Source organism: Hippocampus comes, unplaced genomic scaffold, assembly GCF_001891065.2.
Source record: "Hippocampus comes isolate QL1 unplaced genomic scaffold, H_comes_QL1_v1.1 scaffold167, whole genome shotgun sequence".
In the NCBI taxonomy this organism is placed as follows: Eukaryota; Metazoa; Chordata; class Actinopteri; order Syngnathiformes; family Syngnathidae; genus Hippocampus; species Hippocampus comes.
In genome coordinates this window covers 166,554-191,160 of record NW_017805502.1, presented here as the reverse complement: position 1 = coordinate 191,160, position 24,607 = coordinate 166,554, and the positions used below count along the sequence as shown (strand labels likewise).

General features: G+C 42.3%; 1 protein-coding gene across 3 annotated transcripts in view; it reads left to right on the top strand.

Moving 5' to 3' along the window:
• Positions 1–184: 184 nt before the first annotated feature.
• The window catches only part of wnk3 (WNK lysine deficient protein kinase 3), a 49,374-nt gene continuing 24,951 nt past the window's right edge, over positions 185–24,607 (top strand). For 2 of the 3 annotated variants that reach the window (XM_019877298.1, XM_019877296.1), the window contains exons 1-4: positions 186–1,636; positions 13,135–14,179; positions 23,765–23,937; positions 24,306–24,526. In XM_019877298.1, the coding sequence (XP_019732857.1) occupies positions 13,484–14,179; positions 23,765–23,937; positions 24,306–24,526 (1,090 nt within the window). In that variant the 5' untranslated portion in view covers positions 186–1,636; positions 13,135–13,483. Of the gene's footprint in view, positions 1,637–13,134; positions 14,180–23,764; positions 23,938–24,305; positions 24,527–24,607 lie in introns of all 3 variants that reach the window. The other variant, XM_019877299.1, reaches the window with a different exon arrangement.

Genomic DNA, 24,607 nt, shown 5'->3' with positions numbered 1-24,607 from the left:
TGAGAGTATTGTTTTTTGTTGTGTGTTGGGGGGGGGGGGTGTTAGGCTGACACAAGGTGGAGAATCGTGGTCAACTTGCTCCAGATATCCACCAGAGGGCGACAAGAGTTTAAGTGTCAGCCATGAGGGTTATTCGGTTCACGATGCTACGGGCATTTCTTTTACCGAACGGACATCGTGATCTTGCACAGATGCAACGATCTAACGTATTATTGTGCATTCACATACGAGTAGCGACGCTTCGTCTTTCCTGTCAATGTTTTAAAATGCAAACAATTTATAACTACGAAAGGCATTCCGTTTTGGATCATCAAGTGTGGGTTGACAGTTATATAAAATAATTTGTTTCTATGCAGGGGTGGCACTATAACCAGAGCCAATGGGCGCTATTGCCCCATCATAAATCTGCGTAGGCCCAGGTAAGCCACTCCAGCCATTTATTTGACATTTTATTGATATATTAGGATTTGTGGTTTACTTTCTCAGCCAAGGCACCCCCTCCCCGTTGTGTTGGGCAAGCCCCCCTCTCGCCCTGGGTCTGGGGGGAAGGATATCCTGGAACCGTCCCTGTTTATGTGGGGAGAATATCATCGGCTCGTGTGTGTTTGTGTGTGTGCAATGTGGACGTGTTTCATTAAACTGCCATTTCAGTGTCACGCACCCTCGGGAATGTTTGCAAATACTGTACAACCTGTTCTAAACTCACTATTTCTTCGGGAACAATGGAACAAAAAGGAAACATACCGATTAGCTTTCTACTGCCGTTGCAGAAAGGTTTTTTAACGGTATGTATTTTATGCAATTCTTTATTTGCCCTTGCGCTTGAATTAAAATATCTGACGAGTACAGGCACGATAGACTGGAGGACTGAAAATGTGATCACGTGGATGCAGTGCGCTCGATGATTGGTCACAAGCAAGTGGCGCTTGGCTGATGAAGATGATGGTGGTGGCGATGATGATGATGATGATGAGGAGGAGGATCCCTGTGGCAAGTGTACACCGGCGAGCAGCAGCAGCAACAGCAGCAGCACCGCTCAGTTGAGTTGACATGAGAAACCGCCTTGACACGAGAAGCCGCCTCGTCTGTCCAGGCCCCTTGCAGTGGACTTGTCAAGAATAAGAATGTCATCATGTGCCGTCAACAACATGATTGTTTGGCCTACTAGCCAAGTCGTGCATGGCCGCTCGCGAGCAGCGGACGGGGACAGTCGTCAGGCGGCGGCGGCGGCGGCGACGGGCATCGAGTGAGGGACTTAGAAGAAGCCGAGCATTGGCGGCACACAACCGGAGTACCTGCGGATCGAGGAGAACCGGAGCACCACCCCTCGCCGGCCGCGGAGCTGCACAGACACCGAGGCTGTCAGCGAGGGTCGGCGGCTACTCTGGGGCATTTTGCAGCCTTCAAAACCCGTTGTGAAAATATACAACAGCCGGATTTTTCTTTTTTCTTTTTTTACAGTACTTTTCTCAACGTATTTTTTCCCAACATTTTTTGATGTGTGAACGTCGGGATGTAACGTTTCTTCTTAGGAATACCTAGCGTTTATTTGTGCTGAATTGGCTCGGTGTCTTTTTTTTTTTCTTGAAAGAAATCCATTGCCGGCCCTGACAGACCGACACGATGTTGCATTCGGGTGAGTGAATAAGTGAAGTTTATTCATTTGATTTGTGTTGAGATGATGTCGAAATGTTCTCCCCCTCCAATTGAGGCATATGACCACATCTGCCTTCGTATGGCTGTAAACCATTATTGACTTATACAACAGTATTGCGTTGTTTAAAGTCAAGCATCTTCTGTTTGACTGTGTATGAAATATAGCACCAAATTATTATTCTATGTTTGGGTTGATTTTGAACATTGATGCCGACAGTAGCCTGACCTGCGAAGTCAGTCAGTTAGGCCAGCAGCAGCAGAAGCATTTCAGGCATCACCAATGCCTTCATCAGATGTCACCAACCCTTTTGAAACTGAGCTACTTTGAGACTGATTAATGGAAAAGGAAACCAATTTGATACACACGTCTGAATTAACAAATTTGCTCAAATTACCTTTAACTTAATGTTATTGTCAATAAGGACAAACTGATTGTCATCCGGACTCGATATCAGCACCGATGTTGTGCATTTTTGAATATCGACATCAGCCTATTTAAAAAAACATGTGATGGCAGGAAAGACATCAATTTAAAAACGTATTGTCTTCAGGGAATTGTTTAAAGTTTCAGGTAACTTAATAAGAGATACTGCTGACTCTGGGCACCTTTTGCTTTTATTTGAAATTAAAACAAAGATAACAAAGTGAAACATTTTAGTTATTTTGAAATATTGGAAAACTTTACTTATATAGAGAACTGTAAATAGTTATTTTCCCATTCAATTTTTCATTTAGCTGATGCTGATGACCTCGTGTGCTCCCTCAATTTTTGGGGTAGAATTATTAAAAAAATAAAAAAGTTTGTTGTCAAAGGTGAAAAAAAAAGTCAACATTTTCCAAATCTGAAGTTGTTTAAAAACATGCTTAAAGACATTTCACCAAAGTCAAAACTTGACATTTGTCTTTTTTTTTAAAAACTGACGCAAATATTTTCCAGTTTACATAAAATGAATATCAGCTCTAAGAATCACTGGCCATCCTGATCTGGGGGTTAACTGTAAATATATGGTCAAAAAAATTAACTTCGTTTTTGTTTCACAGAATGCACTGCACTTTCCTTGTGCAACATCTTCACATTGCTCACGTAAGCATTTCCTGTAAAAAATTACATTGGGGCGATGATTTTGGCCAATGTTTGAAGGGCCATATTCGGCCGATTTAATCGGACAGCCGATTAATCGATCGCAGACTACTACTAACTATTAATAATTAATCTATGTGACACTGACCTTGTTAATTATATCTCAAAAAATGAATTACTGACAGATAATCATCCATAGGTAACACTATTTCTGTAATTCTTTGCAAGTGTTAATATTTTCAAAGTGTCCCAAAAGCAAATGGAAGGGAATATTACTATATTTGTCAGGAATCACAATGTCCCATCACGAGTGAGATATTTTTAGAACAGGCCGGGTTACTCATCTGGCCCTTGGGGATGACCTGGGCCCAGCAGAGGAACCACATCGGTGACCTGTGGTCTGCATGCTGCAGATTATAAATAACATTTTTTCATTGCATTAGTTTTGGAGGGATGTTTCCAAAATACACGTTTGCTTTCCTTATTTTTCCTTCCTGTACTGACGCCCAAGTATTGCATCTGACGTCCACGGCAAGGGCGAGTGGGTGCTCACTTGACTAAAAAAGGCAGACAGCTGCTGAGCCACTCCAGTCAACTCTGATCTAAGCCGGCTCAGTCATCCAGAAAGCCAGCCTTTTGCAGGCGCATAAAAAAAAAAAAAAAAAAAGGCCTCATTTGACAAGTAAATAGCATGTAATTTCCATTCAACAGTCTCATTAAGGAGATTTTCTCCCTTTCTCACCTGCACTCTTTTCCAGCATGGTTGTGCTTGCCGAGGGCGATGAAAGACCAGAAAAAAAAAAAGGGCTTAGATAACACATGGTTGTTTGTGTCTCTCCACACAGTGTGTGCTACGTACACTCTACTCTCCTATGCCTGACCTGGATTGGACAAAAGTCCTTGTGTTTCCAGCCTTGGCTTTGCTAATACAAAGAGAACAATTAGTGCGTTTGAATTGACTTGATGTTTTCAGGAGATGTCAACATGTGTTCCTTAGGTTGACAATGCAACATGTGCTCAAGTCACTCGCGCCTCCGCTGAGCTGCAGGAGTGCAGTCCTAATGACCCAACTAATGGTTGAGAAGCAGCCCTTTTTTCGCATCGGGTCAACATGAGCTCCGGTCCCTCTTGCGCTGTCTCCCTACGTCACTGAGCTTCTGTCTTGCTCTGTAGAAATAATGCTGAGTGTGGGCGAAGTGTTGCATACATTCAAGTGCTACATTAATAATGCTGGAGAAATGGAGTTGCATTAGTTTGGATTAGCTTGCATCACTTGCCCATTCAGGATAATCTTTTTCAATAATGACTCTTTCGATGTCACGCCGACGACTACGACTACTTACCATCACTCAATGTTGGCAAAGTATGACATTGCCCAGCAATGCACAATTACTTACTCAAATTCAATGGTTCAACGTGAGCAGTCTATTATAATCAAGGTACTAACAGTGTAGTGCAGGGGTGCCCAATATGTCCATCGTGATCGACCGCTTGCCCGCGGTCTGGTACCAAGTCGATCGCGAGGTGTGCACGGGGAAATTTGTGTGTGTGTGTGTGTGTGTGTGTGTGTGTGTGTGTGTGTGTGTGTGTGTGTGTGTGTGTGTGTGTGTGTGATGTGTGTCTGTGTGCGTGTTGTTACCCATCTATCCATTTTCTAATCTGCTTATTCTCACGAGGGTCGCGAGCGTGCTGGAGCCTATCCCAGCTGTCTTCGGGCAGTAGGCAGGGTATGCCCTGAACTGGTCACCACCCAATCGCAGGGCACATCTAAACGAACATCCATTCACACTCACAATCACACTTAGGGACAATTTAGAGTCTTCCATTAACCTGCCGCGCATGTTTTTGGAATGTGCGAGGAAACCGGAGTACCCAGAGAAAACCCACGAAGAGAGGGGAGAACATGCAAACTCCACACAGGCAGGCCAGAGCCGGAATCGAACCCTGCAACTCTGCACTGCGAGGCGGACGTGCTAACCAGTCGCCCACCATGTCGACCAGTTTATTTATTTATTTATTTGATACCTATTTTATTTAATCTTCATTGCAAAAATACTTTCTGTAGTGGGGATCCCGAACCGCTGGGGTGCAAACTTGTATTCTGCCCCAAACAATTTGGTACTGGACTGCAGCAAAAGTTTTTTCTCCCACCAACGGTCCAACACCGAGCGGTCGGTGTGGCGGGCCTTTTAACAGAAAAAGCTCATGATGACCAACAAGTGCGACGCTGGAGGACAAGCCCCTCCAATGCCACCAATAAAAGGACAAGTGAAAAAGAGAAACACTACTTGGAGCTGTCTCCATAATAGTTAAGGTATTTATTGTTTCCCCTCGAGGTGTCTTCAGTTTAGGACCTTTCACAGCTCTATATATATATATATATATATATATATCGTATATTCGTATATTTTTGTGTTCGTGCACACTGCACCATTAGCATCCTCTCAATTTCACATTCACAAAAAAAGTATTTCAAAAATAAAATTAAAAAGCAGGTCACCTTTAACCTAGGGTGGCGCATGATCGGCATCATTGGAAGTTGTTAGCGGTCAACCATCTGCAATTGCAGCTTGCGGTCAGATATCTTTTTTTATTATTACTGTTGTCATTCAAAGTTGGTTTCATGTATAATTCACCAATGCCACTACTGGCACAGAATGGGAATCTGTAGCTCTAGGAGAAGCATTTTATAACCGTACACGTGCGTATGATAGTTTCTGCACTTAACACTCTGTAAAAATGCCTCCCTTGCCAAAGGTAGGCAGTGATTTCCTTCTCACAGACTCAGAAACTATTGTATCTATTTTTCAGTTTCGTTCATGTTAGGGGCCGTTATGGCCGTTGCTCATCATGGCGTGCATGTATATGTGCTTATGATATGTGCTTATGCGCGTGTTGATATTTGTGCACGTGCAGTAACGGGTCGATCGCGGGAGATTGGTCGCTTGAAAAGTAGCTCTTCGGTCCAAAATGCTTGGGCACCTTTGGTGTAGTGGCACGCTAGCTGAACAAATACGTAGACTGCATGGGTTCAGTTCCCACTCGGTGATGGTGTTGATTGATGGATTTCTGCTCCTTTACTGTACGTGCCCTGTAATTTAGGGCAGGGATCCCCAACCGCCGGTCCGCGGCCCGGTACCGGTCCGCAGGGCATTTGGTACCGGGCCGCACAGAAAGAACTTGCCTTAATTTCGTTTTATTTATTTCGGAATATGAAAGCTGTTTTATTTTGAAAAATTACCGGATTCTCCATTACATCCGTCTGTGTCACGCTTGACTCACGTCAAGCCACGCTTCTCCGTCACGTGACCGATTACGCTAAAAACAAAACGCTGGAGCTCGCAAAGTGAGTAAAAAAAACTGCTGGAGATCGCAAATGACGGCGGCCTTAAAAGTACGTTCGAGACAACTGGATTAAAGTTATGGCTGTATACTCTGAGATCGCCACAACAGCACTGTTGCTATTTCCGACATACTACCTGTGTGAGGCGGGGGTTTTCTGCAGCAACGCACCTAAAACAAAATTATGAAGTAGACTGGACATAAACCACACACTTGAGGTGTCATTGTCTCCTATTACCCCGAGATGGGACCGTCTGGTTGCAGAAAATCAAGCTCGGGGCTGCGGTGAGTCGTCATTTTCATGCACTTTGAATTTGCATTGTATCGTATTTTGAAGGCATTAAACATTACCATAGCGATCAGAGTGTTGCGGCCAGATTAGACGATCCTTGTGTTTATTATATTTCGAAAACACCTCAGTTTTTATGCAGCTCATACCATGTTATTTTGTTGTATTATTTCCGCCACACCTTAAATGCCGGTCCCTGAAAATATTGTCTGACATAAACCGGTCCTTTGGGCAAAAAAGGTTGGGGACCCCTGATTTAGGGGACCAGTCCAGGGTAGGCATGAGCCGTTACTCTGTGTAAATAGCTACAAGAATAGCAAAAAAAAAAAAAAAAAAAAAAAAACCACACACACTTGGAGGACTCAAATCAAGTCACCCCCAATCATGGACTACCTCATCACAATTTAAAATAACATTTAGGGGTTCCAGAATGTGGAATTCACTTCCTCACTTGGTTAAACTCTCAACAAGATAATTTAAGAAGTCCGTTGAAAACATATTGCTGAATGAGTAACCTAACATTGTCTTTTCTAAATTATTGTTTTTGTATATGCTTCTTGTCTTATGTTTGATTGCTTTTTTGTCTGCTCATAAAAACTTATATATAGTCAAGCAACTTGAGGGTTTTTGGTTGGTTTCCTTGGCATTAATGCCCCCCCGACGCTGCCCCACATTTGTTACATCTACATTTGTGTTTGTTTTGTTCAAATGTAACATGCCTAAATAAACAAAATGAAGCTGTAGACTTGCTACCATGGCAACTAGCATCGGTTTGTTTCTACTCATTACTTCACAAGTCACAGAAGAGCAGAGAGGTTTTTATTTGGGAAAATTCAATTGTTCATTGTCATTTTACGTTTATATATTTTAGAGCTGTAGCCTTATTGTAATACTGTGACACCGGCAAAGCACGATCTTATTCCTCATGGTTATCATCCCGTCAGACGCTGATACGGGCCCATGCCGGGCCTCACATTAGCAGTGGAACATTAGCATGTTGGTTGCGAGTTAACAATAGCATAGCACTATAATAGAAATAATAAAAGTACTTTGCTTAACTGGCAGCAAATAAAAGGAGTGCCTTTTGAACTTTGAAGGATTCAACTAACTGTGGAGAGCCTACATTGATTAGGATTCATTTGAGTTTCTGTTTCTTAAGTTCTCTGTAATGACAGTATCAGCGTTGTTCCTTTCTTTTTTTTTTTTTTTTTTTTTAACTTTCCTTGCCAATTAAACGCCGTAATTATTTTTCAATTGAGTGGTACAGATGATAGGTGACAATGTAGAAAGAGTTTTGAAATTATTTATTTTGCTCTCCATTTGTCATATGATGTAATCCTTCCATTTGGCAAAGGGGATGTGTCAACTTCACCTTTGGTATCCACTAGAATGGAATAAGCCTTCATTTGTCCCATACTAATAGGGACATTCATGTTTTGTGGCAGACAAGTGTAGCAGCACGCTACAATTGTACAATCTATGCACACGTTTACATCACCAAGCAATGAGACTGAGCCACAGCAACTGTATGTCAATAATAAAAATGACATATGCAAATGTGATTGTGGACAAGAGGCAGCGAGACTAGGCATCAGTGTTGCAAACAGCATATTGAAAAAAAATACACGTATCTTTAAATACTCCATAAGAAGTTCAGAATGAAGTGAACATGGGCAATATAGTTGTTGTTTTTATCTCTTTCTCATTTTGTTGCAACTCCCTCTCCTCTCCGAAGCAACTTTACAGTAGCTGCCTTTGTTGGCACACGCATTGAGCTATAGCTGCTGCTTTCATTCACACATTCAACACTAGCACATATTTTATTAGACAAAATCTCCCCCAGCCCTCTTTTGTCTGCGCCCCCCTCCCCTCTTGATCTCTCTCTTGTTCTTATTCACACACACATTTTCCCACCCCTCTTCGAAAGCCCCTTGTTCTCTCCCTCTCTTCTTCCAGCTCCCCAATTTCTAACTCTACTGTCCAATGTCAATCCCTTCCTGTCCCCCTCAACACAAATGTGCTCTGCCTCTGTGTGCGCGCGCACACACACACACACACACACACACACACACACACAAATAAACAGTCTCCTCTTTTGTCTGCCTGACTGATTTTCCTGCTGCATTTGGGATTCAGAAATTTAATGTGCGCTGAGTAAAGGATCCAAAGTGCAATTGGTTTATCAATAAAATGATCAACTTCATAACAAACTTAAAAACTAGAGTCAAAGACTATTTTACATATTCATTTATTTTAACATCATCTATGAAATGCCCATCTGTCCATTTTAAAAATCAAATATGGACCTGCATCGATTAGTTGGATTTTATGACAAGTTCACAATGCACCATCTTCATTGACGAATGTGGATAACTGCTAACTTCATATGTGTTTAAAAAAAAAACCCAAAACAATTATCAAGTGTAACATGAAACATGTAGCTGTCAATTATTTAAATATTCGAGTATCTTAATGAAAATTCTATACAATAATTGTGTACTGCAGTTGAATAAACTACATAGATTTCACTGAATAACGAATAACCTTTTGCTTTCCTTTTTTGTATGATCAACAGTTTTAATTTCTTTTATTCACATTGTGCATGGCAGCAAACTATGTTAGTGTCAAGAAAATTTTAAAAGTGGAGTTGTTTCAAACAAATGTAAATTATAACTTAAGCTTTGCATTTCTGTCAAAAACAACAGGCATGATAGACAAAACTTGAACAGCCTCTGCAACTTAATTTGAGCAGCTAGCATTTTAGTCTGCAAGAAAATACTAGTGTAAGCTTATGTTGAATTATCAATTATTTTCATTTTATATTTGAGCATTATAATCTTTTATGTTATAGTTATCTAAATTATATTCTGTTTAATAATTGTTGAAACATTTTTATGTTGCTTGCGTCTGATTGGCTAAAGAGAAGCAGGAAGTGTTTTCGTGACTGAAAGGGGGTGTGTTCTCGTTCATCCGTTCGGAGGTGCAGACGTTCTTTTTTCTTTCTCCTTTTTAATAAACTGCATTAAAGGATTCCATCTCTCCATCTGTCATTCGTAAAGAAGAGCCATCCACTGAAAAACAACGAACCCCTCAATTTACACTAGTATGGTCGTTTTCAATTTTTTTTTGTCTATAATCCTGTTCACAACCCAAAAAATGTAAAAAAAAAAAAAACAAATGCAAATAAAAGTTATGCACTCCTTGTTGGTGCTCATGAGGAGGAAAAGGAAAGAGGTGGAAGTACAATGTTTGTTTTAGCTTGCCTATGTGTTTACCATTTGTGTTTACAGAATGGAGACTTTGTGTGTGTGTGTGTGTGCATGTGTGCGTGTGATTATGTGCAGGATTTGCAAGACAGTGATGGGTTGAACTAGTTTGATGTTCTGTGATAACTCGGTCGGTATGTGGATTTGATGGCAACTCCTTGCCCTGAGGACATAGCCAATAAACTCCTTCCTCCAAGGCAATTTGCTTCTTGTGGCGTTAGTTGTGTTCAACCGGAATAGTCCCCACATCCTGCTTGAACCCCAAAGTCAGTCAGTGCCTTTCCATAGCATCTTGCTCGATTGAATGTCCTCGTTCACATTAGACTTACAATCTCAATTGTCTTTACAGTGTACAAAACTCTTCCTGTGCGTACTACTCTCAGTTAAAGTAACATTTTGCCAGTTGTAATGCAGTTGTGGTCAACGATGATTTGTGTGTTTGTGTCCCCACCGTGAGATTAAGGAAGGTTCTCTTTTTTTTTTTTCCCCCTGCTGGTGTCTTAATTAAAGGTCTCTGACATTTCGCAAAGATTGAATATACAAGCAACTGGGCTCTTCTTGTTTGTTGACATTTTGGTTAAAATACACGAAGGATAAGGAATTACATTTTATCATTGTATCTCACATCCACTTGTAACAAGCTGAAAGCATAAATGTTTTTTTTTTTTTTTTGGTGGGTGGGGGAGTTGTCTCATGTCATACAAATAATAAGCCGATGCTTACACTGCATCCGTGCGCTACGGAGCCACTACTGAGTACGGCTTTCGTTTTTCATGAAAACCCAAGGCATCATAAGGGCATCCTGACAAAGTGAGAGGTACTCCTCGCTCAGTGTGAAGAAAAAAAAAAGCAAGTTCCATAGCATTTTTACTGGTGGTGGCAACTCTTGATCACCAAGCTGCTGAGCAAAATGTGTCAATGAGTGTACCTTATTTATTCATGTGGCAAATGGCTGGACTCCGAGCACCGCTTGTAATTGACAAATCTTCGCCCAGTGTAGCTGCTAAATCATGGCGCCAGAAACAGTATTCACATGCAGATGAACTCCACTAATCTGGCATAATTCAGAAGAATTTGAACAGTTTTGGAGACGGACAGCTCATAGAACATTTACATGTTTGTGTGTTTTCACAGCTGATTGATGGATAGTCCGGCACTATTTGTATACAAACAGTTCAAATACTGGATGTCACCTTTCGATTGTACGCTGCTACAGCGTCTCTGATCATTCAGATTGTGGGACAAAAGTCCTGAGTGTATGATTTGTTCTTCTGTAATCATGTTACATCATAGCCACCTGTTCCATACTAATTATAGTTTTCCCCAACATCTTGGAATGTGGCAAAGCTGGAAGTCCTTTTCATACTTTACAATCCTCAAGCCACTTGCTCTCGCATCAGCCGATTGTGCTTGCTATTTGATTGACAGCTTGTTGCTCGCTTTGTCTCAACGCGAGTAGCACCATGCGTGACGTGTTGCTTTTATATTGTAAGAAATTGCCAAGACTTGCTGCTGACTGCGCTTGTCTGCAAATCAAGAGCACATTTATATGGCACGCACAAACGTTCCTGGTGGATGCGGTGCAGGAGGGCTGCAACCTGAGACGGGGCTACCTGACAACAGTGGCCCTTCAATGATCCACATGTTTGGTTGTCAAGTAAAACGTGAGGAGTCGTAAATGTGAGTTCATACACCGACCTGTATCCCGCTCTTCACTTCCACTGTGGCGATACTCTGACCCTGACAGAGTGACCACAAAGCAACCCCTAAACATTTATGGGGAGTTGAAACTGTCATTCATATGTGACATCATTATGTAATGCAAGCCGTCAGCACACCTCCCCTGCATCAAAGGATGAACTCTTAGACTGGCTTCTTTCTCTCAAAGGACGGCGGTGGTAAGAAAATACTGTGTTACTTTAACTTAGGGTTAGGCTAACCTGTTGCTTCTATGAGGCGATTTCACTTTGATACGTTTCCACTTGCTGTTGTCCAACTGCCGGTGGCTCAATAAGACGCTCATGTGGTATTGGGCAGCATGTTGTGAACAAATGACTTCTTCGGTGGATTGTGTCATGCATTTGAGGTCATCTGTTCGTGATGTACACTGCTACATTAGCGTCTCACGCTAGCTGCTTTTACTTGTCGTTTCCCCTCTTGATTTAGAGCCCAGGCAGTGTTGAAAGCATCTATTTTCAATTTTACCAGATATTTTTTAGACTTGTTGCGTGTATATAATGCATTATTATTATTATTATTATTATTATTATATATATTAGTGGCATTTTAGTCATGTTTGATAATGATAGGAATAAGTAAAACCGAGAGTGATGTACACAAGATATACTAAACAGCAGCCCTGGAAGTCCTTTCACCTAAAGCTTTCAGATGCTATTTCAAAGCTCCATATAATCACACCACTGTAATACTTTGAGTACACTTTGTCAGTTCCATTGCACATGAAATATTCACACTGAATAAGTCCATAGTTCTTCGTCCATATTTCATGATCAGGATAGAACCGCTGCCAGTCTTGTAAAGAAAGAGATTACCGAGTAAAAGTACTAGTACCTTAAATGAAAATAACTTCAACAGAGTGACGAGACACAAAGGAAGATGCCGGGCGTGGGTGCGAAGATGCACAGCCAATCAGCTCATGGGATGAATCCACTTGTGCTGAGGCATTTTTTTTTTTCTAAATACAGTACTGTGAAAAAAAACGTGATGTACTGAAGCCGCGATAAATGAAGTGCAATACAGCAAGGGATGACCCTGTATCGTGAGATAAGATTTATTTTTTTTTCCATATCGCCCAACACTACACTATCCCGTACCAGTATCACGACCACATCAACACAGTCAGGACAATGGTGCCATGATGAGCAACAGCCATAATGGTCACTCACATGAATAAAACAGAAAAATAAACTAGATACAAGTCAAGATTGAGTTTGTAAAAAGGAAATCACTTCCTTAGTGGGAGACCTGACCCAGGGAGGCATGGGTGCGCTTTTGTAGTGTGTTAAATACAGAAACAGCACTAGCTTGCGTGAACCGTTTGAAAATACTCCTCCTGGTGCTCCAGATTCTCTTTCTCTGACAAGGCCACAGTTGTGTTGCAGATCAAACAAACTTTGAATGAGAATAAAGAAAAAAATAGATCTCTCTTAACAGCTCTGATCGTGAGCTGCATTAGTCATTCGTAAAAGAATGTACCCTCTAGCATACAAGCAGGTTGTAGGTCAGCAGCATGGCACCGAAGGCACAAGAATCAAAACGGTTAGAAGCTAACTATACGTGTATTGTTGTCCAGAGAGTTCGGGTTGAGCTGTTAAATGGATTTTAATTATGTCAGATCTGTTTGATGGTCATCCCAATGGAAATGAAGAGGGGCTCACATGGACTGCATTGCTTTCAGAAGAAGAGTATGGCAACTACCTGATAACAAGATGGTGCTTCTCAGCTTCTTAATTGTCTGTGTTGTTTTTGTTGTCTTGCAGGCTTCAGGTGAAGACAGTCGGCGGAAGACCCCATCCCTTCCGGCAGGCTTGTGGAAATACCCTGCTTGAATGTCTTCATAAGGCCTTGAAGGAGTGCTTATTGGTGGCCTCAAGTGGCTCTTGAAGAAAATGTAGAGGATACTTCAAAGGAAAGTCAGGACATAAACCACTCTCCGGTGATCTCACTGTTGAAGAAATGTTGAACGAGAGAGGGACGAAGGTAGCTCTGGGTCCCTAGTTTGAGCACAGAAAAAAAAAAGTCTGTTGAGAGACAGAGACGGGGACTGACGGAGGAGGAACGCTACAGAGGAGGTCTTGGCGGACTGAGAAAAAAAAAAAAACAATCTCAATGGCTACCGACCCAGGAGAGCCCACAGGCACAGAGGACTCATCGGAGAAACCAGATGGACAGATGGAAGAGGACTTTGAGCAGCATGGTGGTGCCGACGCACAGAGGGACAGGTCAAGCAGCACCCCCTCCGAGATCCTCCTATCTCAGGCTCAGGGCTGGGGGAGGACAGGAGAAGAGCATGGAGGGACAGGAGAAGCTCATCAGGAGGCTGTGGTGGCCTGCCTCACGCCCGAAACCTTCTTCTCAACCTTGCCGCTTGACACAGGCCAGAAAAGTCAGAGGAGAGAGAAGCGCTTTTTCAGAAAGAGCGTGGAGATTTGTGAGGAGGACCATGACGTGGTTCTCGCAGAAGCTCCGCACAGCGCGCCCAAGCTTGATTTTCACTCCTTTGATCCAGTCTTCAGCTGCAGTGCCCAACAGCAAGGAACCGTGTCCTGCACTGGCCTGCGCCAGGATCCATCCTGCCCCAGTGACCAGGAGCCTGGCAAGGATGGCCCTCCTTCTTCGCCCACCCCAAAGGGCAAAGAGAGGGAGCGCGAGCAGGAGGAGGAGGCGGAGATGAAAGCAGTGGCCACCTCTCCTGGAGGCAGGTTCCTCAAGTTTGACATCGAGCTGGGCAGAGGAGCTTTTAAGACCGTCTACAAAGGCCTCGACACTGAAACTTGGGTGGAGGTGGCTTGGTGTGAACTTCAGGTACCACGTCTTCTCTTTTCTACAGCGAACCCTTGCCCATTAGTCCTTCGCTATTCTCAAATTCATGTTTTTGTTTTGTGGCACGTATCCTGAGCTTGTCTCTGAAAATGGTCTGCTCATTTTATAACGCACTAAAGTGCTAAACGTTCAAAGCTCTGGCTAACAGGAATTTTCTCGGAAGCATGTTGAATTGATTTTTGTCTGCCTGGGAGGAGCTAGGTTTAGCCTGGGTTGTTAACGAATGTTATGGAGCGCCACATGCACATGCACATGCGCACTTCTCTAACATTTTTGGAAAATCAATTAAGAAATACATTTATTAAGGTGATGTTGTCAGATGAATTTAAAATTATATTGAAATTTCAGAAGCAGAATATATAATATAGATAGAATATTTACAATTTAAACCAGAGGTGTCAAGATGAATCAATTAATCAACAATCAATTGGTTGTCAAATTAATCTACAACTAGTTTATTCATCAAATAATCGTTTCGAGCTATTGTTCAACTTAAAATTGTCGAAGTCCTCTGTTTTCAGTCTCTCAGCAGTCATTATTTTCTGCTTTCTGTAGTCCTTCATGAAAACAACACGATTATCTATTCTGTTTCATCAAGGTAAGACATTTGCAAAAAAAACATGGAAAACCGTGACCGAACCAGAAACGAATCAGTTTCTAAAAGGTTGCTGAGTAAAACATCATTCCTTCTCGTGTGATTTTGCTTAAATGTTGTCTTTTGGTCACCATACTGACAATAATTAGTTATAAAACAGTACCTTCAGAAAAAAATGTTTTTATCATGAAATGCAAAATTCTTTAAAAAATGTTTGCTTATCGATTTTAAAAAATATTTGCCACTGACAGCCGTAGTTTAAACATTATTGGAATGGCATTACTTATTCACTCATTATTTTTTCACTATTCCCAGAAGGGCTTGGTCCCTATCCCTGCAAATAGCTGGGCTTGACTTGATTGCCCTAATGTCCAATAAGTCCCTTTCAAACTGTAAAATTGGCACGTCAGTGATGTCACACTAGAGCCAGTATTTATTTGCCTTTCTTATTTCCTATTTGTCTTTCACACAAGACCCATCAAAGTGGGACATTACTGTGTCCACGTGGCATGATGCAAACAAATCATTTGATCACGTCAGCGCCAGCATGAGTCAGACAGTGACACAAGAAAAAGGTGAAAAAAAAACCCCCAGCATTGCAGGCGCTGAGTTACCTTGTTTAAAACAGTCTCTTTTGTGAGTCGAATTTCCAGCAGTTCTTCCTTTGAAACCTTGACATCCCAGCATGCCAAAGAGGACTTCAGGGTGTCAAGGAGGTCCACGACAATTTTTTCTTAAGCTTAGTGCTGTTTCACAAGTGTCTTTTCTATTCATTTATAGTTAAAAAGGGACATTATTTTTAACCTTTTTTTAGCCATGATGAATACATCGTTTGGGGCACTTTGGGCATGCGACACAAACCAAACGCAAATATTTGTTGCCTGGCTAATGTCATGAAGCAAGAGATGCAAATGAAAGCTGCCGCGCAATGTAGAACATTGGAACATGTAGTTAACATGAGTAGTGGGAGACATTCTTGCGGAGGAGAATCAAAAGTACAATAGAAGGCAGTGTTGTTGCAGCCGCCCTCATTTGACTGCTGGCTTTGTGCATTTGGTTTGGAGCTTATCCTCACATCACTTTTAGACTGGCAACTAGCAGCTAGCTTGAATTGTTAACACATAAAATATCATAAACCCTACCCTCATCCTACACAGCGTGTTGCACTTTCACCACAGTAGAGGCCCAGCCCATAGCTTAAAAAAAAAAAAACAAACATTAACGTTACAAGAATCATACAAAGAAAACGATTCATTAGTTATTATAAAATTATAGTCTAATTTCAGTGTGAGATCAATTGACCTTTTGCCAAGCAAAGCTCTTGACACAAAAAGAGTAGACCGACGCTCAACTGACACATCGTGTCTTGTGATCCATCAGCGCACATCACTTGGCCTCGGTTTAACCAGAATCAGTGGATGAAATCTTTGCTCTTTCTTTGGCTTTGTGTGACACGTTTTCCATTTTGTGGTGGTAGAATAGCCACCAGAGGTTTATGTGATGTACGTATTCGAAGCAGAAAAGACTCCAAAGTACCTTTTGTGCAGTGTGTGTTTCACTGTCATGATCGTTGATGGTGGCCTGTAGCCACGCCGATGACTGAACCCAAGCATTGCCTATTTTCAACCTTGTTAAACCCTGTTACCGCATTGATTCCAGTAAGTTGCTACTTCCTGCTTGAAAGGATTCTCAATCTCTTTTGAACAGCATTTTTGGAAACACCATCTTATGTGATTGTTTGTACGATTTGACAAGAAGGAGCCATGAGTGAAAATGTCGATTGCTACATCAGCTTTTTATGCCCACAAACCTTTTGATAAGCCACGTGAAAGTGAAAACTGGACCGTCTCAGCACCTCGCAAAATAATTGGCTTCAGCACACCTTGCGAGACTTCATTTCAGCCAGCATCAATGAGTGAACTCTGCCTGTGGCTTTTGCTACGAGCGTGTGTTGTCACTTATTTAAGAGTTGGTTGGAAAGCGCCTGTTTTAAATGACTTTCTAGTCTCATGTAAAGTATTCTGTTGGCAGGATGTAGTGAAAGAGAAAACACATTGAGACTGTGAGAGAAACAGTACAACAGTGAGAAGAAAAAAAGCCGGTGGGAGAGAGATGAGCCAAATGGAGGATTACGTTGGCATTCCTCCCAGGGAGTCATTGCTGAGCAAATTCTTACAGTGGGGCAACTCAAGCACACACACACACACACACACACACACACACACACACACACACAGAGACGCACAGCAAGGCTTGGTTCTGTTGGATCCAGCGCCACATTGACTACAACACTCTGGCCACATGAGCTGCACCATTTACTCTTGATTACCAAAGTCCTTCCAAAGCACAGTGACATTTGGATGAGTGCTTGGGCGAGCCAGATTGATGACAGCAAAATTATAATTAACTCACAGTGATGCGGACGACTAACAAAGGATTACATAATGTAATGAAGACCATTTACAAGTTGATGCTTTTCGTGAGAGCACCTTGCTTATCTTCCTCTGTCTACAAAGACGCGGAAGACGGGGAAACCCCGCATGAAGGAGTCGCAATTAAAGTTCACGGTACGGACACCTTTGCTCCTACAGTATTTCTTCTCCCTCTTTTTGTGAAATTCCAAAGGCAGAGAACAGGAGAGTCAAATGTCATCTTTACATTTGCCATCAGTGGATATGCCCTTGAAGAAGATGCTGGTCAAATTTTTATTCGACTGGCTTTCAAACCATAATTTCAGGGTGTAACAAAAAACTGTTTGAATGGGAAATTCAAATTGGCTTTGAGTACCACTGCTGGCCATAAGGTGGCGGTAATCAATGTTCCCTGCAACTTTCCATGCATCTGAGCATTCACACAACCTCCCTGAGCATCCCTTGGACCACAATGAGCAACGTCAGACATGCACACGATGGCCAAACTAGTATCACACCTGTCTAAAAACTCGGATCATAACAAGTTACATGATGTTGATATGTTATCCCAAAAAATTCAAACCACCTCTATATCAAAGTAGAACAAATCACTGAATACAGATTTGTGACACAAAGTCAGCCTTAATTTCTTACTTTTACTTTAGCATACAGGACTCCTTTAAGGGGCTTGGAAACTACACCCATGTTTGGACTTCCTGAATGGAGCGGCTCGCGAGTTGCCTGCAATGTCATGTCAGTGGTTAGTGTGAGCTTGTCACCGTATGATTCATACTATAGTAGAACAACTGAGTGTGCACCCTCTGTCACACTACTTAAACAGGGCAAGAGGGAATGGTGTGGTGTCCTGTTTGTAGATTCGACTGGGGTGGTAATGAAAAAATTGAATAAGTCTGTGCCAACTTCACCGTGTGAGAGTGAGAGCAGTGCGAAACCGCTCTCGTGTGCATCTTAGAGGGAATATTGGCGGTATGCATAAAAAGTATTTGCAACCCGCCAAAAGAATGTACAGGAAGAAATGGTAGAAGAGGTTTTAGTGATGCAAGCTGGTGGCGAACATTTTTCACTTGCAGAACATTTTTTTCAACAAAATGTATGCTCCGGTTATGTGTCAGCCTTGCCCCATTTTGCTTTCTCGCTATCCATAATTTCTGTACGTGTGAGTGAGCATGCAGGGTGATCCAGGGAGTTAATTACAGCGGGGACCTGTCAGGCTGGAACAAAAGCCCTGCACAGACAGCATACCAGCGGCAGCAGAAAGCAGACTGGTTTAACCCAGCTGTCCCAGACCAGAGCAGCTCAACACAGCTCATACTGTACACTCCCTTTAAGGCCATTAAGTACATGGATTAGTTTTGTCATCGTGTAATCTGCACCTCGTGCTCTCCAAAAAAATGCTTTGGCAGAAAGGTTCTCAAAAGGCTTCTTGTTTACAAGAGAACATATTTTTGGTTTTATTGCTGATTTGGTGTGGATAAAATCTGTGATAAGGAGCTAAAGCTAAGAAGATAGAGAATACAAGTATAAGATTAATTTTGTTGGTTCTCAAGTCGACTTTATTACAGCCCACGAAAGTGTGTCAAAGGGCTTCACAGGCCCACAAAGTTCACAAAAATGAATGACATCCCCAGGTTTAGACCTCCCATCCAGAAACAGAAAATCGTATTTAAGGGGGAAAAAAAATCCTTGAAGGATGGACGGATCACTCCTCCAGTATGACTCGGCTGCAAGAGACAACAACATTTGATTCTGATCACCCAGGAACCATTTGCATTAGTTGAGGTCATCTGGTCACATAGTATTGATGAAAGCCTACATTTAGTTACAAAATACAATGCACTGTAGCTGAACCCAATCGATCCAAACGGACCCGACATATTTGGACAGCCCAAAGCCTGGAGCTTGCGAACCCATCCATCCATCCATTTTCCGATCTGCTTAGCCTCACAAGGGATGCGGGGCGCGCTGGAGCCTATCCCAGCTGTCTTTGGACAGTAGGCGGGGTAGACCCTGGACTGGTTGTCAGCCAATCGCAGGGCACTCGTAGAACTTTATTTGGTCCCACTGCGGTTTATTAAGCAGTCACACTCAATAACTCAACTCAGTTTTATTTATAGGGCACGCACTTTAAACAAAGCGCTGCATAATGAATACAAATTTGACTTTAAAATGTACAGGGAGCCAGAGTTAGAACTATGTACTCCCTCCTACAAGCTCTAGTTTGTAGGAGAGCAGCAGCATTTTGGAGCAACTGGACACACTTGAGGTTGGGCTGGCTGACTCCAAAATAAAGTGTATTACAGTCATCCAAACAACAAAGATATCGAGTACTGTTGAGTGCTGTTGAGAAAGAAGCTAGCTGCCTGAAATGAAAAGGAGACAGCACCAATTTTTCCGGTGCAATTTAAAATTACCGTTCAAATTAAAACCCAAATTCGACACAGTTTCCTTTAGACAAGACGGCAGGTTGGGATGTACAAGGGTCATTGAGACCAAACACCATCACATCTGTTAATTATTCATTCAAATTCAAGAAATTCAGTGACGTCCAGGCCTTGATTTCCTCACTTAATTGCAGGAAACGAGTTGCTGTTTTATGCAGACAAATGAATTTTTTCAACCACGAAAACCAGGCGGATGAATGAAAACTCCGACAAAATTTGGGGGTATGGTCAAAAGTCAAAGCATAGGAAAACCAAGGTCACACTCTGTATCACTACTACTGGTGTATCTAACAGGGTGGCACCTTTTTATTTGTATCCATTTTATTCTTCACAAGATTCTCCCCCAGCCTTACTATCGTGCATGCTTGTAAGGCTTCCTCACCGTGTAATGTGATCAAATGAATACTTACTGTTGTGGAAAACCTGCAGCCCATTTGTCTGATTGAGTTGATATCCCCAAATTAAAGAATCACACACCGTTGGTTTTATCCAGCCACCCATTTTCAACACTGCTCATGCTAGGCGTGCTGGAGCCTATCCCAGTTGATTTAGGGCGGAAGGCAGACTACACCCTGAACCGGTCGTCAGTCAGTCGCACGACCCTTACAGAGACGAACAACCATTCGCGCTCACAATCGCACCTCCAATTTGGAGTGCCAAATCAACCTGCCATACATATTTTTGGAATGTGGGAGGAAACTGGAGTACCCGAGGAGAACATGCAAAGTCCACATAGGAAGGCCGGAGCCGGAATCAAACCCTGCACCTCTGCACTGTGAGGCCGATGTGTTTTTTGTTTGTTTGTCTTTTTTTTAATATTGGTACAGTATATGAAAACTTGTATACTAACCCAGCCGCCTGCACCTCTGCACTGTGAGGCCGATGTGTTTTTTGTTTGTTTGTCTTTTTTTAATATTGGTACAGTATATGAAAACTTGTATACTGCAAGAATCAATATAAAATCGCATTCAAGAGCCAGAAACAACTAGATTAATGACAGATTTGTTGAGCAAATTCAATCAATGCACAACGGGCCCTTGAGATTGTTATTCCAGCTCACATACTTAGTGAACTTGGCCTAGTGGCCTGGCCTTCTAATCTGGCATGTGGGGCAGCCCTTTTCCAGTTTTCTATCTTGTTACTGAGCGCTGTCATGGTTTACAGTAATCTAATCCCAACCATCCGCCACCTTGGATTGCCAAATGCCGGATGCTTACTTGCACATTACGGAATCAAATGCACCATAATTGGACCAGGGACTTAAGAACAAAGCTTCTCTTGTATGAACTTGCCTTGTTTATCTTCTCATGTTACTAATTCACATGACGATCAACATAAACATGGAACCCACAGGTATCCCTCTGTATGCTGATGACATCTAATAACTCACACAGTATTTTCCAAAACAGACGTTTTAGTGCTCACAAGCACTGACCTCATCTGCCGAATAGCCATCAGGGTGCGTTGTCGCACAGCCCCTCATCTTCTCCCGGGTATTTTCTGAGGCTGCCTATGCGTGTATAGTTTGACCTGCTCAGGCAGATGTCTGATTATCCACAACATAAAAAAGGTCAGCCATTAACAAAAAGATGGTGCCAAAGTGCAATATTTGATTTCATTTTACAGCAGCAGTTTGGTACGGATGGGGGAGAATGTTTTCTGCAAGTCTGTCCCGTCAGAGTTGAACTCTGTGTGAACTGCGCAGACTCAAAGACGGCCTGATGCTGCACAAGGGAGCCGCAGTACTGTAAAGGCTGAGGCGGCAGTCGAACGCTCTTGTCTCGTCTTGAGCTTGACAGTCGGGATCATGCTTTGACTGGCAAGACTCTCAGTGGTCACAAGCACCCAAACAGGTGTGGCAATCACTGACAAAACGACTAAAAGATGATCGCGGGCGGGGGGGACAGTCAGTCTTGACTCATTTGAACTTAGGCAGCCACGTTTACACAAGCGTTGCCTAAGGTAGTTGCTGAGGCCAAGAGTGACGGTGAGCTGCGACTTATTCTTCACCATAAATAGTGCAACAAAGAGCAGCCTGGCTTTCTGTTGAAGCGAATTTCCAATTTGGAGAGGAGGGCTGCACTGTTTCCAGCAGTACTTCCACAAAAGGAGACTGAATGCATTTTGAATGAAATGGCCAAAATGAAGCATACAAAGGAGGAAATGTGGAAGCTAGTCACTCCTGTATTACATTATATTCGGTTCAGACCTCTTTTGTGTGCGCCTCCTTTGCTAGACTTGTTTAAACCTGGCTAAAGAAATGATATCATTGATCGGTGGAAAGCTTTTCTATTACGACGATGTCTATTTTTAGGGAGGCCTGTATATGACACGAGCGCTGCTGTCCATCTGCCTCTTACATATTCTGAGTATATGTCTGTTCGATTTTGGTGCTTACAATAGCGGTGGAAAATGCACTTTATTATCATAAGACTATTCACAAATGTCTGACATTTGAGCCCTTGACCAATGAGCTGAAATTCTTTGGATTCTGTACTCACGGATTAATCAGTCAACAATGGCTGCTTGTGAGACATCTAAAAATAGAACAGTGCACATGTTGGGATTTCTTGCCACGTTTCAAATGCTTTGACAGCAGTGGTTGATGGTTTTGCATTAAAATATTGTCATGACCGCCTCCTCATATTCATCAACTTTTGACTTGACATCCAAGATGATGATAAAAAAAGGGCCCTTCTTTTGCTTATCGGGGGTGGGGGGGGGTGCTCAGTGTGCCCTACAAATTGCATCTTTCAAGTAAACGGAACATCACTTTTCCCAATAATTGTTGCTATCATGTGAGTATATTGGATCCCTGCCCCATCCTCTTTAATGGACACAAATGTGTTGGAACAAAACCTTAAGGTGCCACCTCGGGACTGGTGCAACGCTGTGTGGCTACTGGCATCTAGAGGCCTTCCAAATCAGTGCATCGTCATGACAAGATAGAGCAGATGCTGTGTGACAAAAAGCTCAGCAATTAATCCTACCATTACTGTTATGTGAGACATTACGTATACAATTAAGATGATCATTAAAATGTCAGTTCAATGCATTTTCACCTTATGGCGCTTTGGAAATGTCCACGTTTTCCAAGCGCCAACAAGTCTCCCGCTTCCATTGTAAATTCATGCATGACTCCATTTACACAGTCCCTGCGTCTGTGATGTAATCTTGCACTCGATGTTGTGAACAAATATGCTGCTTGCATCTCGGTAACTTTTTAGAAACCCCCCAAAATTGCTTGGTTGTTGAGCCTTTACTCTTGCATCATCAAAGAAAGCAGAGAAAGCCATTGTCATGACTTTGTCAATGCTTTGTCAAAGTAACAGACCCACATGGGGATGACCAGTAGTTTAGATTTGTGGAAAAAATATGAAATTGAGACATGGGAGGCTCCCATCCAGCAGTGTTAGGTATATTATGGAAGTTCATCTGATGATTTTTTTTTTTGTAGTCTATAGCCATAGACTACAAAAAAAAATACATGTGTACTCTATAAGCATGTGACTGACTTTTAATGCTTTTTTTTACCAAATTGTTATTGTTTGATTTTTGCATAAAACAAACAAAAAAGGTTCATTGGATGGTAGCCCTATGAAAATCATTTTTTTCCCCCATCTAGTTATTACACGAATACGAACAGCATTTTGCTTTGTCACCGATCACTGACAACACCAAACTGAGATACAGTTTAAATATGTTTAATTGCTTGCAATTGCTTGGTGACAAGTCCAGCTTTTGTTTGGTCAATACACTTGAGCACCCACATCATCAGAGTTGTTTAATTTTACTCGACTGAGTTGTACAAATTCTAGGTCATATCGATGGTGGAAAAAGTTTTGAAATCAGTTATCTCCATCTGATTTTTCTATATCGCAAAAACCTGGCATTGGGTCAGAGGTGTGTAGACTTTTTACATCCAATGCATTTGTACTTAGTGTGTTGAATTGGTTTGATGGTAAATCACAAGGTTAAGCGTGCCCCTCCTCCTTCCATTCTTTTTAACTTAGTCAAGATCGCTGCTGTAGGGAAGGGGAATTGGGTTCAAATGTTATGGATTGCAATCCATGTCATCCACGTGTTGCCTTCCTATCAGGACCGCAAGCTGACCAAGGCGGAGCAGCAGCGCTTCAAGGAAGAAGCGGAAATGTTGAAGGGGCTCCAGCATCCCAACATTGTGCGCTTCTACGACTCGTGGGAGTCTGTACTCCGTGGCAAGAAGTGCATCGTCCTCGTCACTGAACTCATGACCTCGGGAACACTCAAAACGTTGGTGCAACCTCTTGCTATCACTTCTCACTTGTCACGACAGCATACTATGGTGTCATGTTTTTTCATCCAAAATCAACTCTTATTTCTTATTCAGTGGCCATTTCATGAAACATATGAAAATGAACCCTTTGCAAAGATATGAATACTTGCCTTCCGGTGTCAAAGGTAACCAAGTTTATGATTTTGCATTTGCGTTAAAGAAACAGGGAGCACACACAAAACCATTCATTGGAAAGTAGATGAACATGTCTTTGAAATGTTACTTTTATGCTGAGTGGATGTTATTTTCCTCATTTGTCTCAACCTTTCCATTTTCTGTGCAATATTTGCCATGTCGATATTTCTGAAACGGTCTCTGTGTGCAGGTACCTGAAGCGTTTTAAGGTGATGAAGCCCAAGGTGCTGAGGAGCTGGTGTCGGCAAATCCTGAAGGGTCTTCATTTCCTGCACACCAGAACCCCTCCCATTGTGCACAGGGATCTCAAATGTGACAACATCTTCATCACGGGCCCCACTGGTTCCGTAAAAATAGGCGATCTGGGGCTTGCAACCCTCATGAGGACTTCATTTGCCAAAAGTGTCATCGGTAGGCTTCTTAAAAAGACAGCATCATTGGGAATCAATGCTTGTGTGGTTGCTACATCACCACAAGTTAGGGTCCATAAAT